The following is a 15,196-nucleotide window of genomic DNA, read 5'->3' as shown; positions in this document are numbered from 1 at the left end:
GCTCTCTCTCTCTCTCTCTCTCTCTCTCTCTCTTAAAAGCATCCAGAGAACCTGCCTCCACCGCCCTCTGAGGCAGAGAATTCCACAGACTCGCCACTCTCTGTGAGAAAAAGTGTTTCTCAGTCTCCGTTCTAAATGGCTTACTCCTTATTCTTAAACTGTGACCCCTGGTTCTGGACTCCCCTAACATCGGGAACATGTTTCCTGCCTCTAGTGTGTCCAAGCCCTTAACAATCTTATATGTTTCAATGAGATGCCCTCTCATCCTTCTAAATTCCAGAGTGTACATGCCCAGCTGCTCCATTCTCTCAGCATATGACAATTAACCTTGTAAACCTACACTGCACTCCCTCAATAGCAAGAATGTCCTTCCTCAAATTAGGGGACCAAAACTGCACACAATACTACAGGTGTGGTCTCACTAGGGCTCGGTACAACTGCAGAAGGACCTCTTTGCTCCTATATTCGATTCCTCTTGCCAACATGCCATTCGCTTTCTTCACTGCCTGCTGTACCTGCATGCTTGCTTTCATAGAATGATGTACAAGGACCTCCAGATCCCGTTGTACTTCCCCTTTTCCCAATTACGCCATTTAGATAGTAATCTGCCTTCCTATTTTTGCTACCAAGGGGATAACCTCACATTTATCTGCATTAAACTTCATCTGCCATGCATCTGCCCACTCCCCCAACCTGTCCAAGTCACCCTGCATTATCATCTAAAATGAAAAGGACACGCTATTAAGGCAATATGTACATGTAGTCAAACACTCAAGAATCTCATTAACACAATTTTTCTTGTAAGAAGAGGTTGGACACAACTCATTACAATAAAGCTTCCACGACAAAAGAGTCATCACTTCATCTACTGCCCAAACCATCATAAAGAGCAGAATAGAAGTTGTGGCCACTGAAGATGTTGAAATGTATCAAGGCTAAACATCCAATGGACATCCCCAATGGCACAGAACGGGTAAGAATTTCAAAGACTGAGAGACAGCCAGCTCATACTGGGAGAACTTTGAAGAACTCCACAACTGTAAATGTTTTGACAAGTGTCCTGAGCTTCATCTCAGTGCCAATACAGGCAGACAAGCCAAAAGGTCTTTGTGGGCTGAAAAACAAGATCTTGGAAGCCGATGGTATCATTACCCATGTCCTTGAAGAGGAAATTTCAGACATTCACACATTCACTTCCCAAATCTGTGTGTGAGGAACATGCAGACTTGATTATCATAACCATCTTCAAGAAAGGAGGCAGATCTATCTGCAGGAGGCAGGTCTGCTGCATTAACCACAGCTTTTTCCTAGTTTTCTATCTCATCATTTAATGCTAGGAGCATTGTAAGAAAGGTGGATGAACTTAGAGCCTGGATTGACACCTGGAAGTATGATGTTGTGGCGATCAGTGAAACATGGCTGCAGGAGGGCTGTGATTGGAAACTAAATATTCCAGGATTTCGTTGCTTCAGGTGTGATAGAATTGGAGGGGCAAGAGGTGGAGGTGTTGCATTGCTTATCAGGGAAGATATTACGGCAGTGCTTTAGCAGGATAGATTAGAGGGCTCGTCCAGGGAGGCTATCTGGGTGGAACTGAGAAATGGGAAAGGTGTAGCAACACTTATAGGGGTGTATTATAGACCGCCAAATGGGGTGCGAGAATTGGAAGAGCAAATACGTAAGGAGATTGCAGATATTAGTAGTAAGCACAAGGTAGTGATTGTGGGAGATTTCAATTTTCCACACATAGACTGGGAAACACATTCTGTAAATGGGCTGGATGGGTCGGAGTTTGTAAAATGTGTGCAGGATAGTGTTTTGCAGCAATACATAGAAGTACCTACTAGAGAAGGGGCGGTGCTGGACCTGCTGTTTGGAAATGAGACGGTCAGGTGGGAGAGGTATGCGTTGGGGAACAGTTCGGGACCAGTGATCACAATACCATTAGTTTCAATATAATTATGGAGAGGTTCAGAACTGGACCTAGCGTTGAGATTTTTGATTGGAGAAAGGCTAACTTTGAGGAGATGCAAAAGGATTTAAAAGGAGTAAATTGGGACAGTTTGTTTTATGGGAAGGATGTGGAAGAGAAATGGAGGACATTTAAAGGTGACATTTTAAGAGTGCAGAATCTTTATGTCCCTGTTCGGTTGAAAGGAAATAGTAAAAATTGGAAAGAGTCATGGTTTTCAAGGGAAATTGGACACTTGGTTCGGAAAAAGAGAGAGATCTACAATAATTATAGACACCATGGAGTAAATGAGGTGCTTGAGGAGTATAAAGAATGTAAAAAGCATCTTAAGAAAGAAATTAGAAAAGCTAAAAGAAGATATGAGGTTGCTTTGGCAAGTAAGGTGAAAGTAAATCCAAAGGGTTTCTACAGCTATATTAATAGCAAAAGGATAACGAGGGATAAAATTGGTCCATTAGAGAGTCAGAGTGGACAGCTATCTGCAGAGCCAAAAGAGATGGGGGAGACATTGAACAATTTCTTTTCTTCGGTATTCATCAAGGAGAAGGATATTGAATTATGTGAGGTAAGGGAAACAAGTAGAGTAGCTATGGAAACTATGAGATTCAAAGAAGAGGGAGTACTGACACTTTTGAGAAATATAAAAGTGGATAAGTCTCCAGGTCCGGACAGGATATTCCCTAGGACATTGAGGGAAGTTAGTGTAGAAATAGCAGGGGCTATGACAGAAATATTTCAAATGTCATTAGAAACGGGAATAGTACCCGAGGATTGGCGTACTGCTCATGTTGTTCCATTGTTTAAAAAGGGGTCTAAGAGTAAACCTAGCAATTATAGACCTGTTAGTTTGACGTCAGTGGTGGGCAAATTAATGGAAAGGATACTTAGAGATAATATATATAAGCATCTGGATAAACAGGGTCTGATTAGGAACAGTTAACATGGATTTGTGCCTGGAAGGTCATGTTTGACTAATCTTCTTGAATTTTTTGAAGTGGTTACTCGGGAAATTGATAAGGGTAAAGCAGTGGATGTTGAATATATGGACTTCAGTAAGGCCTTTGACAAGGTTCCTCACGGAAGGTTGGTTAAGAAGGTTCAATGGTTGGGTATTAATGGTGAAGTAGCAAGATGGATTCAACAGTGGCTGAATGGGAGATGCCAGAGAGTAATGGTGGATAGTTGTTTGTCAGGTTGGAGGCCAGTGACTAATGGGGTGCCACAGGGATCTGTGTTGGGTCCACTGTTGTTTGTCATGTACATCAATGATCTGGATGATGGTGTGGTAAATTGGATTAGTAAGTATGCAGATGATACTAAGATAGGTGGGGTTGTGGATAATGAAGTAGATTTTCAAAGACTACAGAGAGATGTATGCCAGTTGGAAGAGTGGGCTGAAAGAAGGCAGATGGAGTTTAATGCTGATAAGTGTGAGGTGCTACATCTTGGCAGGACAAATCAAAATAGGACGTACATGGTAAATGGTAGGGAATTGAAGAATGCAGGTGAATAGAGGGATCTGGGAATAACTGTGCACAGTTCCCTGAAAGTGGAATCTCATGTGGATAGGGTGGTAAAGAAAGCTTTTGGTGTGCTGGCCTTTATAAATCAGAGCATTGAGTATAGAAGTTGTGATGTAATGTTAAAATTGTACAAGGCATTGGTGAGGCCAATTCTGGAGTACGGTGTACAATTTTGGTCGCCTAATTATAGGAAGGATGTCAACAAAATAGAGCGAGTACAGAGGAGATTTACTAGAATGTTGCCTGGGTTTCAGCAACTAAGTTACAGAGAAAGGTTGAACAAGTTAGGACTTTATTCTTTGGAGTGCAGAAGGTTAAGGGGGGGGACTTGATAGAGGTCTTTAAAATGATGAGAGGGATAGACAGAGTTGACATGGATAAGCTTTTCCCCACTGAGAGTAGGGAAGATTCAAACAAGGGGACATGACTTGAGAATTAAGGGACAGAAGTTTAGGGGTAACATGAGGGGGAACTTCTTTACTCAGAGAGTGGTGGCTGTGTGGAATAAGCTTCCAGTGAAGGTGGTGGTTTGTTTTTATCATTTAAAAATAAATGGGATAGTTATATGGACGGGAAAGGAATGGAGGGTTATCGTCTGAGCGCAGGTATATGGGAATACGTGTTCGGCACGGACTAGAAGGGTCGAGATGGCCTGTTTCCGTGCTGTAATTGTTATATGGTTATCACAAGGATTCATCTTGATTGCCTCTTCTCACCAGTCAAACATTTGTTCCCTAACCGTGGCATGGATTCTATCCATCTAGAACCACAATAGGCATTATTTCTGGCTCACAGCAACTTCATGAGCATTTCAGAAAGCCATATCATTATACACGTCCTATTTAAATATAAAACCTTTGATTATCAACTAAGAGACACCATAATGTATTCTGATTTGGCTACCCTCAGTAATTTATCACCATACTACTTTGCTGCAAGAATACGATAATGTTACCCAATAGGTTCACAACGGGCCTAATCTCAGTGCAGCCTAAATATCAAGCGAGGCTATGTCTGCCCCCAGATTTCCTCATTTCCTTGAACCTTATCCCCCCACAGAAAGAAATATCCTCAGAAAAAGCCTTCCACCATCCTCTTCTACTGTGTAATGCTGCCATGACAGCAAACGTCCAGGATGAGATAACAAAAGTCCATGGTGAGACAGCAAAAATGTAGGCAACTTGTATAATCTCAGGAGACACCCAACACACCATGAAAGCAGATAACGATGACATTTACTTTGGGAGGACAGCTTTTGGCAGTCTGAGAAAACAGGTTTAAAGATCAAGACCTCAAAGACAGCATAAAGCTCACGTCATGTGATAACAGTGAACACTAGCTCCTGTATCTTTTGGAGACGGGAACAATCTCCAGCAAGCACTTTAAAGCAGTGGAGAGGTACCATCAACCCCTGCAAATCCAGAAAAAAAACCAATGCTAGCATTCTTGCCCAAGCCCAACACACCCAGCTCTAATTGCACGCAGCTAGGTCAGTCAGGCAAGCCCAAAAATTTGCATGCCTAATATCAGAATTGCAAAGCACTCAACGGCGAGTCTGTCTTACCAAATTACATGGAGACACTCAAAGCTTTCTTGAAAAAAGTAACATTCCTCAAATTGCTGTGATTCTCTCACCTTTGTCCATTCTAAACAGATTTCAGAACCTTGATTCACTTTACAAGAATGTTGATGCCCAATAGAAACACTGTTAATATACCACTCTTAACTACCCACCTCCCTGTTCAGTCAAGTGCTTCCTGCCTCATCTGTGGTAAAATCTACTTGTCGCATATTAATCTTATCAGCCACCTCAGAACCCAGATTGGAGCAGACGTTATCCTTGAATCAAGGCACTGGTTGAGGTTTACCTCAACCAACATTACAAACTGTAAATATATATTCTTGATAGCTCATTTGTCAATACTCTAATATGTGTAACTAACCACTGTTTGTTCCTTTTATCTCAGTTATTGTGAACATTAACCTCAGCTGATGGAGGAAGAAGACCAGTTTTCCTGTCCGGAAACAATCTCCGAATTGGAGTCAAAACCAAACATCAGCGTAGAGACCACCATCACATAGACATTAGAAGCTCAAATTAGATGACCAATTAGTCATCAGGGCATGGAGATAGAAATGTGAAGTCTGCTGCAGAGAACTTAGATGTTGGCTTTGAAGGAATAGATTATTTAAAAAGTGTCATTAACATGTTGCGATATGCACTGGAAAGTTCTGCCAGAGAATATGTACACAATTTCATGGAGCAAAGAAGGCAAACTCACCGTAAGGTTTTGTGCAGAGCACAAGCGACCATTCAGTTTAATATAAAGTATGGTGACCGTAATTCTATTAGCTTTAAAAAAAAATTATAGAAAAGGATAGGATTATGGCAAGTCTATTTTTGATGGTATCAGACAGGAACTTTCATAGAAACATAGAAAATAGGTGCAGGAGTAGGCCATTCGGCCGTTCGAGCCTGCACCGCCATTCAATATAATCATGGCTGATCATTCAACTCAGTATCCTGTACCTGCCTTCTCTTCACAAGGGCCACATCTAACTCCATCTTAAATATAGCCAATGAATTAGCCTCAACTACATTCTGTGGCAGAGAATTCCAGAGATTCACCACTCTCTGTGTGAAAAATGTTTTTCTCATCTCAGTCCTAAAAGACTTCCCCCTTACCCTTAAACTGTGGCCCCGTGTTCTGGACTTCCCCAACATCGGGAACAATCTTCCTGCATCTAGCCTGTCCAACACCGTAAGAATTTTGTAAGTTTCTATAAGATCCCCTCCTCAATCATAAGTGGGAGACTACAGGTAATGGGACATCTGGGTAAGTGGGAGGCTTGTAAAAGAGAGAGAGAGAGTTCAGGGCTATCATGTTCCTGTTAGAGTGAAGAATAAGGCTTGCAGAAGTATGGATCCTTGGATGTCAAGAGATCAGGAAATCTAGATGGCAAAATGGGGGCATTAGATGTCCTTGGCAGAAAAGTGAAGGAGACTCCAAAGAGATTCTACAGGTAAATCAAGAACAAAAGAGTAACTAGTGAGAGAACAGGGCCCCGTAAAGATTGCCTACATCTGGAATCAAGAGATGTGCGATGTCCAAATCAAATATTTCTAAATTTTGTGGCCATATTTCAAGACAAACACTGCCTCTGTAATCATAGAAAAGTGCCATCATCAAAAATTAAATCTATATTCATTGTGGGATCCAAGACTACTTTGTATAAATGACATTTACTTCCATCAGATTTGACCTTGTTGATTTAAAGCATCTTAGAATAATTTACAGACATCATCAATATTTGCAAACTATTTTTAATGCTCTCAAAAAAACCCTAAGCATAAATGGATAATTTAATGAGTCTTCCTTCTTGCCAACTGAATGCTGTGGTTGCCTGACAAACAACAAAATGTAAGTGTAATTTCCTAGCTTCAAAGCCAGTGTTCTTTAACATAATAAGAACTGGGTCTCTGCTCTGTAATTGGATCCTCGACTTCCTCATCCACAGACCAGTCTGTTTGAATTGGCAGAAATACTTCATCCTTGAAGGCCTGTGTGCTCAGCCCCCTGTTTTACTCGCTCTATACCCATGACTGTGTAGCCGGACATAGTACGAACTCCATCATCAAGTTCACCGACGACACTACTGTTGTTGGGCGAATTACAGATGGTGATGAGTCAAGTCAAGTCAAGTTTATTTGTCACATACACATACGAGATGTGCAGTGAAATGAAAGTGGCAATGATCGCGGAACAACAAAACAACCAAACAAATTATAAACACAATCATAACACACATATTATTTTACATAATAAATAATAGAAGGAAAAACGTTCTGTACAGTTAGTCCCTGGTGAGAAAGGCGTTTACAGTCCGAATTGCCTCTGGGAAGAAACTCCTTCTCTGGCTCAGGCACAGCAGCACCTCTACTCCCTGAGAAGATTATGGAGAGTCGGTATGTCAAAGAGGATTCTCTTGAACTTCTACAGGTGCACAGTAGAGAGCATACTGACTGGCTGCATCGTGGCCTGGTTCGGCAACTTGAACGTCCAGGAGCGGAAAAGACAGAGTATAGAAGTGAGATCAACCAATTAACCAAATGGTGCCAGCACAACAATCTGGCTCTCAACATCAGTAAAACCATGGAATTGATTGTGGACTTTGGAAGGGGAAGGATGAGGACCCACAATCCTGTTTATATCAATGGGACTATGGTGAAGAAGGTCAAAAACATCAAATTCCTGGGCGTGCATAGTTCCGAAGATCTTTCCTGGACCCAGCACACTGATGCAATTATAAAGAAGGCACAGCAGCACCTCTACTCCCTGAGAAGATTATGGAGAGTCGGTATGTCAAAGAGGATTCTCTTGAACTTCTACAGGTGCACAGTAGAGAGCATACTGACTGGCTGCATCGTGGCCTGGTTCGGCAACTTGAACGTCCAGGAGCGGAAAAGACAGCAAAATGTTGTGCCCACTGCCCAGTCCATCACCGGCTCTGACCTCCCAACCATCGAAGGGATCAATCGACATCGCTGCCTCAAAAAAGGCAGCCAAAATCATCAGACCCACACCATCCTGGCCGCGCACTCATTTCACCATTGCCATCGGGAAGAAGGTACAGGAGCCTGAAAACTGTAACGTCCAGGTTCAGGAACAGCTTCTTCCCTACAGCCATCAGGCTATGAAACACGACAACAAATAAGCTCTCAACTACAACAGATTATTATTATTATTGCACTACATTTGTTTATTTATTATGTGTGCATGCGTATATATACACACACACACAGAACTTTTTACTCCCGTTATGTACTATGTTTACATATTCTGTTGTGCTGCAGCAAGCAAGAATTTCATTGTCCTATCTGGGACATATGACAATAAAACACTCTTGAAGACCATTGAGCTTTTTTGGGAAGTAGTGGATTATGATGTAATGTAGAACTATTTACTTTAACATCACCGTATTCTGGTTGTAACTTGCTTTTTAATTCTAACATTACCCAATTTCTACTTTCTTAAGATAATTTATTTTATGATTCCAAAGCTTATACAAAATTTAAAGCATTCAATCTACCACTTCATTAAACAGATCTACTTAGAAAAAAATTGAAGATATATACACTTTAAACTGACTAACCTGAGAATGGCACATCTCGAAGCACCGATGGACCCCAGCCTCTCCAAAGAGATAGCCAACCGCCGTGAGTTACTGCAGTCCGAATCACAACTCTCAGTTCTCTATATGTCAGCCTACGAGACTGACTCTTTGTTCTGATAAGTTCCAAAGGGCTTATGACAGTAACTGCACCCACTGAAACAGAAAAAAATGTGAAAGCTACAACAAAACTGGAGATGCTGGAAACCTGATATAAAAATGACAACAAAGCAGACAGCAACTATGGCGAGAAACAGACTTACTTCGATGTTCACGTCATGGGAACAGAATTTGGACAGTTGGTTCAGAGTCTACTCTGCTATTCAATCATGGCTAATCTGTCTTTTGCTCTTAGTCACATTTTCCTGACTTCTTTCTGTAACCTTTGACACCCTTAGTAATCAAGAACTTGTCAATCTCAGCAGCCAGCCTGTTTCTCTCTGTGACCTACTTTCTCAATCAAGTACACATTTGTTTCCTTTTATTTGCTACTCTGCTTCTTGCTCAGCCAATCTGACGTCTGCTTCTCTCTATGTTCCGCCTTCTCAATCAAGTACACACCAAATGATTCAGATACTTCATTAACTCATGTTCCTAGGTACACTGAAATTATTTATTTTGGGCAGGGCCTTCAGACTAAATGTCACCTATCCATGTTCTCCAGAGATGCTGCCTGACCCGCTAAGTTACTCCGGCACTTTTGTGTCCTTTTATGTTTTGCTACAACATGACAATAAACTGACCTTGAAACCTTTTCCTTAATTGGAGTTCAACTCAATGTATATTTGACAACAATGCACAACGTGAACTTCTGGACTAGACTTTATTTGGTATATAAATCTAACAGCTATCAAAACTGCACGGCTAAGTCAGCTTTACTGTTCAGTAGAAGAATCCTACAGTTAATTGACTTGCACAAAAGGGAAGCGATGTTATGGTCAGACTATGCCAATTTCTGTCCAATCTTAGGTGGTAAACATAGAGATATAAACAGAACTTCAGGAATGTCCCATCAGAGTCTGCAAATGCTGGAAACTTAAGCAAGAAACAAAGTGTTGGAAGAACTCAGCAGGATAGGTAGCATCTGTGGAGGGAATGGATGGGTGACATTTCAAGTCAGGATTCTTCTTCATGCCGATGGGGTAGGAGAAAGCTCGATAAGAGAAGTAGCCCAGGAAGTGGTCGGCAGAAGGGTGGAGATAGTGACAAAGACTAGAGGTGAAAGGGAGATAAAACAGTATTGGATAAGGAAAGAAGAGGAGGAATAAAATGAAGTGCTAGAGGGAGGAATATAGGTGGAGGGCACAGGAGAGAGGGGAGAGAGAAGGGAATAAAAAAATGTGTTCTAAAATTACCTCGAGCTGAAGCACCGGCTATCACTGGAATAAAGCTGCCATCGTATCCTAGATAAGACCTCATGAGATTCCGCAACTGATCATAACACGTGAAATAAATAACTGTCGCAGGCACTGCCATTATTCTGTAAAAAAAAAAAACACCATAAGGAATTTAAAGCACATTGATTTGAGGTAGGGTAATGTAATACATGCTGCAGTTCTAATTTCATGTTGCAATATTAGGTTGCACCTTTGTGTTAATTACAGAAATAAAGTTTTCTAATTGCAGCATTTTAAAATAGTTGTAGTCTGCAATAATTCCAAGAGGCTACTAGTCAGCTCTTAGACTGAGACTGCCCTTTATATCTAAGATGAAGTGACCTGTTTATTGAGAAAAGCTTAATTCTCCTCCTTCCTCAGTGCTAATAAAGGGTCTTCTACCAAAAATATTTACTCTGTTTCTCCTCCTAGATATGGCCTGGCTTACTGAGTTTTGCAAGCATAGCAGTTTTTAAAATCACAGGAAAGGTTTGTGTGTATTTCATAAAATTGTTTCTGGTTACAAATGCCTTATAAACATAAGCTAAGTGAGCCATTAATTATGTTTCATGTACTGATGTTTTCCCCAAAGTGATGTGTATGAATAATACAAGACACGTATGAATTTCTGAGCTCATGTTTACAATGACTTTACAATCAAACCAGCACATGAAACATAATGAATGAGTTTACTGAAGTGTATCAATGTATAAGGCAACAGAACTAGAAACAAACATGCAAGCGAGTTAGGAACCTTTTCTATGATAAATGCAGAAAATGCTGGAAATTTTCTGTCTCTATCTCCACCCTTCCAAGCAGGCCATATCTATGGGAGGAGAATCAAAGGTGACATTTGTGTAGTGAACCTTCAACAGAACTGCGAAGGAGAATTTAAAAAAATCACGTTACATTGCAGGTTGGGTGGTGTTGTCGATTTTCATCTCTGGAAGTGGAAGTTATGCCAGATCTTAACCTGCCGATCAAGTCTTCACAACTGTTAAAGTCTTTAATCTATGTTCTTACTCTCTAACTGCACCCAGTCAATTACTGAGCAGATAACAATATTTACTTATCCTCATGGACACCTCAGTTTTACAACACCACCAGACAACCTCACCCACCCCAAGCAATGCTGCTTTCCAAGATATTTCAGCCTCCTTCCCAGGTTCTGGCAAAGGTTCCTTGGCCTAGCATATCTGTTCCCCTCCCACAGATGTAGCCTTAACTGCTGAATATTTTCAGTTTTTATTTTAGATTTACAGCATCTAGATTATTAAAAATCACTTTTCTGATCTGGAAATACACTTGTAACTTGTTGAAGAATTGGAAAAGTGACAAAGGTCTTAATTGCCCAAACAAAAAAAAATTGACTTTTTAAATGCAGAATGACAGATCAATATTGGAAGTTTCTAACCTTAAGGCAGCATTATTTAAATGATCTTACAATGTTGGAGGAAGTCCACTCCAGAGTGATCTTATACCCTCATTACGAGCAATTTGAAAAAATGCATCCTGGAATATAGAAATGGAAAAATTATTGCATTATTTCATTATTCTTACATTATTTCAATGATGTAAAACCACCACTTTCAAAAGGGCAGATCCATTACAGCAAATGGGAGTTTACTGTCTTTCCAGAAGTTTGATGTGCTGCAGTACACTTTCAACATATAGATGCACAACTTGTATATTGTTTGGGTTGTTTGGTTTATTAAACTAAAACAAAACCATGACATTCAGATGTATAAATAATTGTTTATAGTTACGATAAATTGTGATTCAGGAAATTGCAATGCACTTTAGAGATAATGAAGCGCAGAACTTAAAAAACCCAACAGAAAACGCTGAAAAATCCTACATCTGAAATATGAAGATAAAATATTAATTTGATCTGCTGAGTTTTCCAGCATTTTCTGTTTTTATTTCAGGTTACCAGTAGATGCCGTTACTTTTTTAAAAAAAGGCACTAAATTTGTTTTCACAATGTACAGTAGCAAATTGTTTGCAGAATGGTACAACAATCACTAATTCAACAGCAAGATCAAATATTTCAGCTTTGCAGCCTTCAAATAATCGGATTTTATATTCTCCAAGGATGTTCATGGCTTTAGAGCCACAATCTCACAATTTAGAAACCTGCCCTAACCCCCATTGTATCCATGTCTACACTAACCACAGCAGCATTTCTCTATGCCTTGCTGAGCATAACAATCAAGTACCCATCTACATGTTTATTAACTTATAAGGGTCTGATGAAGGGTCTCGACACAAAACGTCACCCATTCCTTTGCTCCGTAGATGCTGCTTCACCCACTCTTTCTCCAGCTTTGTCTAGCTTCGATTTTTCCAGCATCTGCAGTTCTTTCTTAAACATACATGTTTATTAAAACATCATTATTGTTCCCGCCTCCACCTCCACTGGCAGCTCATTCCAAATACTAACCACTCTGTGAAAAAGTTACCCATCAGATTCCCGTTAAACCACTCCCCCCTCACAGATAGTCCCTAGTTGTATACTCCCCTACCATGGGAAAACAGCCATAAGCAATCTATCCTACTTTTTTATACCACAATCATGGAGTTCCAATTCCAGAAACAATGCACAAGTACCTGTAGTACTAGTACTTCAGCAGAGGCCTTGCCTTTGTTCCCCTCTGGCCCTACCTCACCAAGTTCTAGGTCTGACACGATGTAGAGGTCTTCTTCCGTCGCCTCCGTCTACGTGCCTTTTTCTATGGGAAGGAGTCCTCACCACCCCTTCTCCCGTCTCCACTGGACCCCCTGCTCTTGGACTCCCCCGGATGGCCACCTTCTTTAGACCTTTTCATTTCCAACTCCCGGCGGGACATCAACCACCTCAACTTTTCCACTCCCTTACTTACTCTAACCCAGGGGTGGGGAACCTTCTAGGCCATTAAGTGCGGCCTTTTGAATGAATCAAAATTTTGTAGAACAAATCCTTTTATTTTTTATTAAAATGTTTTTGTTCATCTTTTATTATTTTTATTTTAATCTTAAAATGAACGTATTTAAAATACCAAAGAGTAAAAGAAGATTCATCTAAATAATCCTCCTCGACTGACGGCCACAATGAAAACATTATTAAGTCATGAGGGCTATTTTAACACCTGTTATGCTCATGATTTAGTGCTGATGTGACTCTAGAATGTATGTTAACCTCCCTGCCTGACTGAGGTACACCACTGCCTGAAGCTGGTTGACGAGAGGGAATATGTCGGCGAGAAGTCCACTGGCCATCCATCAACTTTTGATAGCAGTGCACATGGCTTTCCATTTGAAGTTGAATTTGAGAATAGTTAAACAGCGTATTTGTTTGACTTTTTTTTTATTTTGTCTGCTTAACAGCCCATCATGTCACAAAATAATATACATTTTGAAGTACAGGTACACAACCTTTTATCCGAAAGCCTTGGGACCAGACACTTCTCGGATTTCGGAATGTTTCGGATTTCGTAATGGAAGATTTTTAGCGTAGATTAGGTAGGTAGCACGGTCGGCTTGCAAAGTCTGGAGCGTCTGCCTCCTCCCCGGAGACCGGGGAATCATTGTAAATCATTGCTTAAATGTTAGTCAGTTAGTTTTGGAGGGCTTTTATGTGGGGGGGGGGGGGGTGAAGAGGGTGGAGGGGGTGAAGAGGGGAACTTTAATTCTTAGTCCCCTACCTGGTCGGAGAGGCGGGGAGCGGGCGATGCCTTACCGGGTCGCTGTGCGGTAAGCTCCGGAGCGCTGTGGCCACCGAGCTGGGGCTGCGGGCATCCGGCCGCGGGCTGTACCGGTTGGAGCTCCGACCCCGGCGAACTCGATCCCTGACTCCGCGGCGCTCCAAATCCAAATCCAGTGCCGCCCACGGCCGGACGCCCGCAGCCCCACGAGGTTGGGAGTCGGCAGCGATGCAGCGCTGGGATACCGCGGGCGGCGCAATGGATTTACCGGGTCGCCGTTGTAAAGCTCCAGAGCCGCGGAGTCATCGTGGATCGAATTCGCATCTGGCCGGGTCGGCGTTTCATCCGGAGTCAGGGATCGAGTTCGCCGGGGTTGGAGTTTCATCCAGCGCCGCCCGCGGCCCCAGCTCCGCGATGTTGGGAGTCGGCGTCCACAGCGCTCCGGAGCTGTACCGCACGGCGACCCGGTAAGGTATTGCCTGCTCCCCGCCTCTCCAACCAGGTAAGGGACTAAGAATTAAAGTTTCCCCCCCCCCCCCCCCCCCCCCCCCACATAAAAGCCCTCCAAACTAACTGACTAACATTTAAGCAATGATTTACAGATGTTTAAGTGTCTCCCCGGTCTCCGGGGAGGAGGCAGCCGCTACAGTAGTACAGACCTGGGTTGACCGTGGGTCGTTTTGGGTCAAGTTTGGCGCCAAACGCAAGCTTTGGTGTGCAGACGACATCCTGGAAAAAATGTCCGGTTTTCGGAGCTTTTCGGTTTCCGGAATTTCGGATAAAAAGTTGTGTGCCTGTATATCTAATTGAAGTTTCTTGGATGCGGCCTTATTCTCTTACAGCTAACTTAGTGCGGCATTCTAACATGAAAAGGTTCCCCACCCCTGCTCTAACCTCTCCCCCCCACCGAATGTACAGCCCTCCTCTTACTCTGTAGCAACCCCACTTGATAATCAAACCTGCGACAAGGGAGGTGCCGTGGTAGTCTGGCACGCTGACAACTATCAGCCACCTCCTCCTATTTATCCTTGGACCATGACCCCACAGACGAGCATCAGACCGTAATATCACACACCATTTCTGATTCTATTACTTCCGGCTGTCTGCCTTCCAAAGCCTCCAACCTTATTATTTCCCAGCCTGACATGGCCCGATTTTATCTTCTCCCCAAAATCAAAACAGAACTGTCCTGGCAGACAGTTGTTTCTGCTTGTTCAAGTCCCCAATTAGTTTTCCAGGCCCCCACTTCCTCATCTTTACAATGGATGTCCAGTCATTCTACTCCTCCATTCCCCACCAGGAAGGTCTTAAAGCCTTCCGTTTGTTCGTCGACCGCAGAAGCAGCCAATTTCCATCTACTAATACTCTCCTCCGCCCAGCAGAGCTGATCCTTACACTAAACAACTTCTTCGATTCCTCCTGCTTCCTTCAAATCCAAGGCGTAGCTTTTGGCACTGGCATGGGCCCCAG

At 42.2% G+C, this 15,196-nt stretch overlaps 1 protein-coding gene across 3 annotated transcripts in view; it reads right to left on the bottom strand.

Annotated features, from left to right (window-relative positions):
* Positions 1-15,196, bottom strand: part of slc25a40 (solute carrier family 25 member 40) — a 61,355-nt gene that overhangs the window by 33,923 nt on the left and 12,236 nt on the right. For all 3 annotated transcript variants that reach the window (XM_055655590.1, XM_055655574.1, XM_055655581.1), the window contains exons 5-7: positions 11,488-11,555; positions 10,023-10,147; positions 8,650-8,823 (exon numbers count right to left, since the gene is read on the bottom strand). In XM_055655590.1, coding sequence (XP_055511565.1) covers positions 8,650-8,823; positions 10,023-10,147; positions 11,488-11,555 — 367 coding nt within the window. The remainder of the gene's footprint in view (positions 1-8,649; positions 8,824-10,022; positions 10,148-11,487; positions 11,556-15,196) is intronic.

This window comes from Leucoraja erinacea, chromosome 2, assembly GCF_028641065.1.
Source record: "Leucoraja erinacea ecotype New England chromosome 2, Leri_hhj_1, whole genome shotgun sequence".
NCBI lineage: Eukaryota > Metazoa > Chordata > Chondrichthyes > Rajiformes > Rajidae > Leucoraja > Leucoraja erinaceus.
Note: the sequence above shows the minus strand (reverse complement) of the source record. Positions and strands in the feature narration are given on the sequence as shown.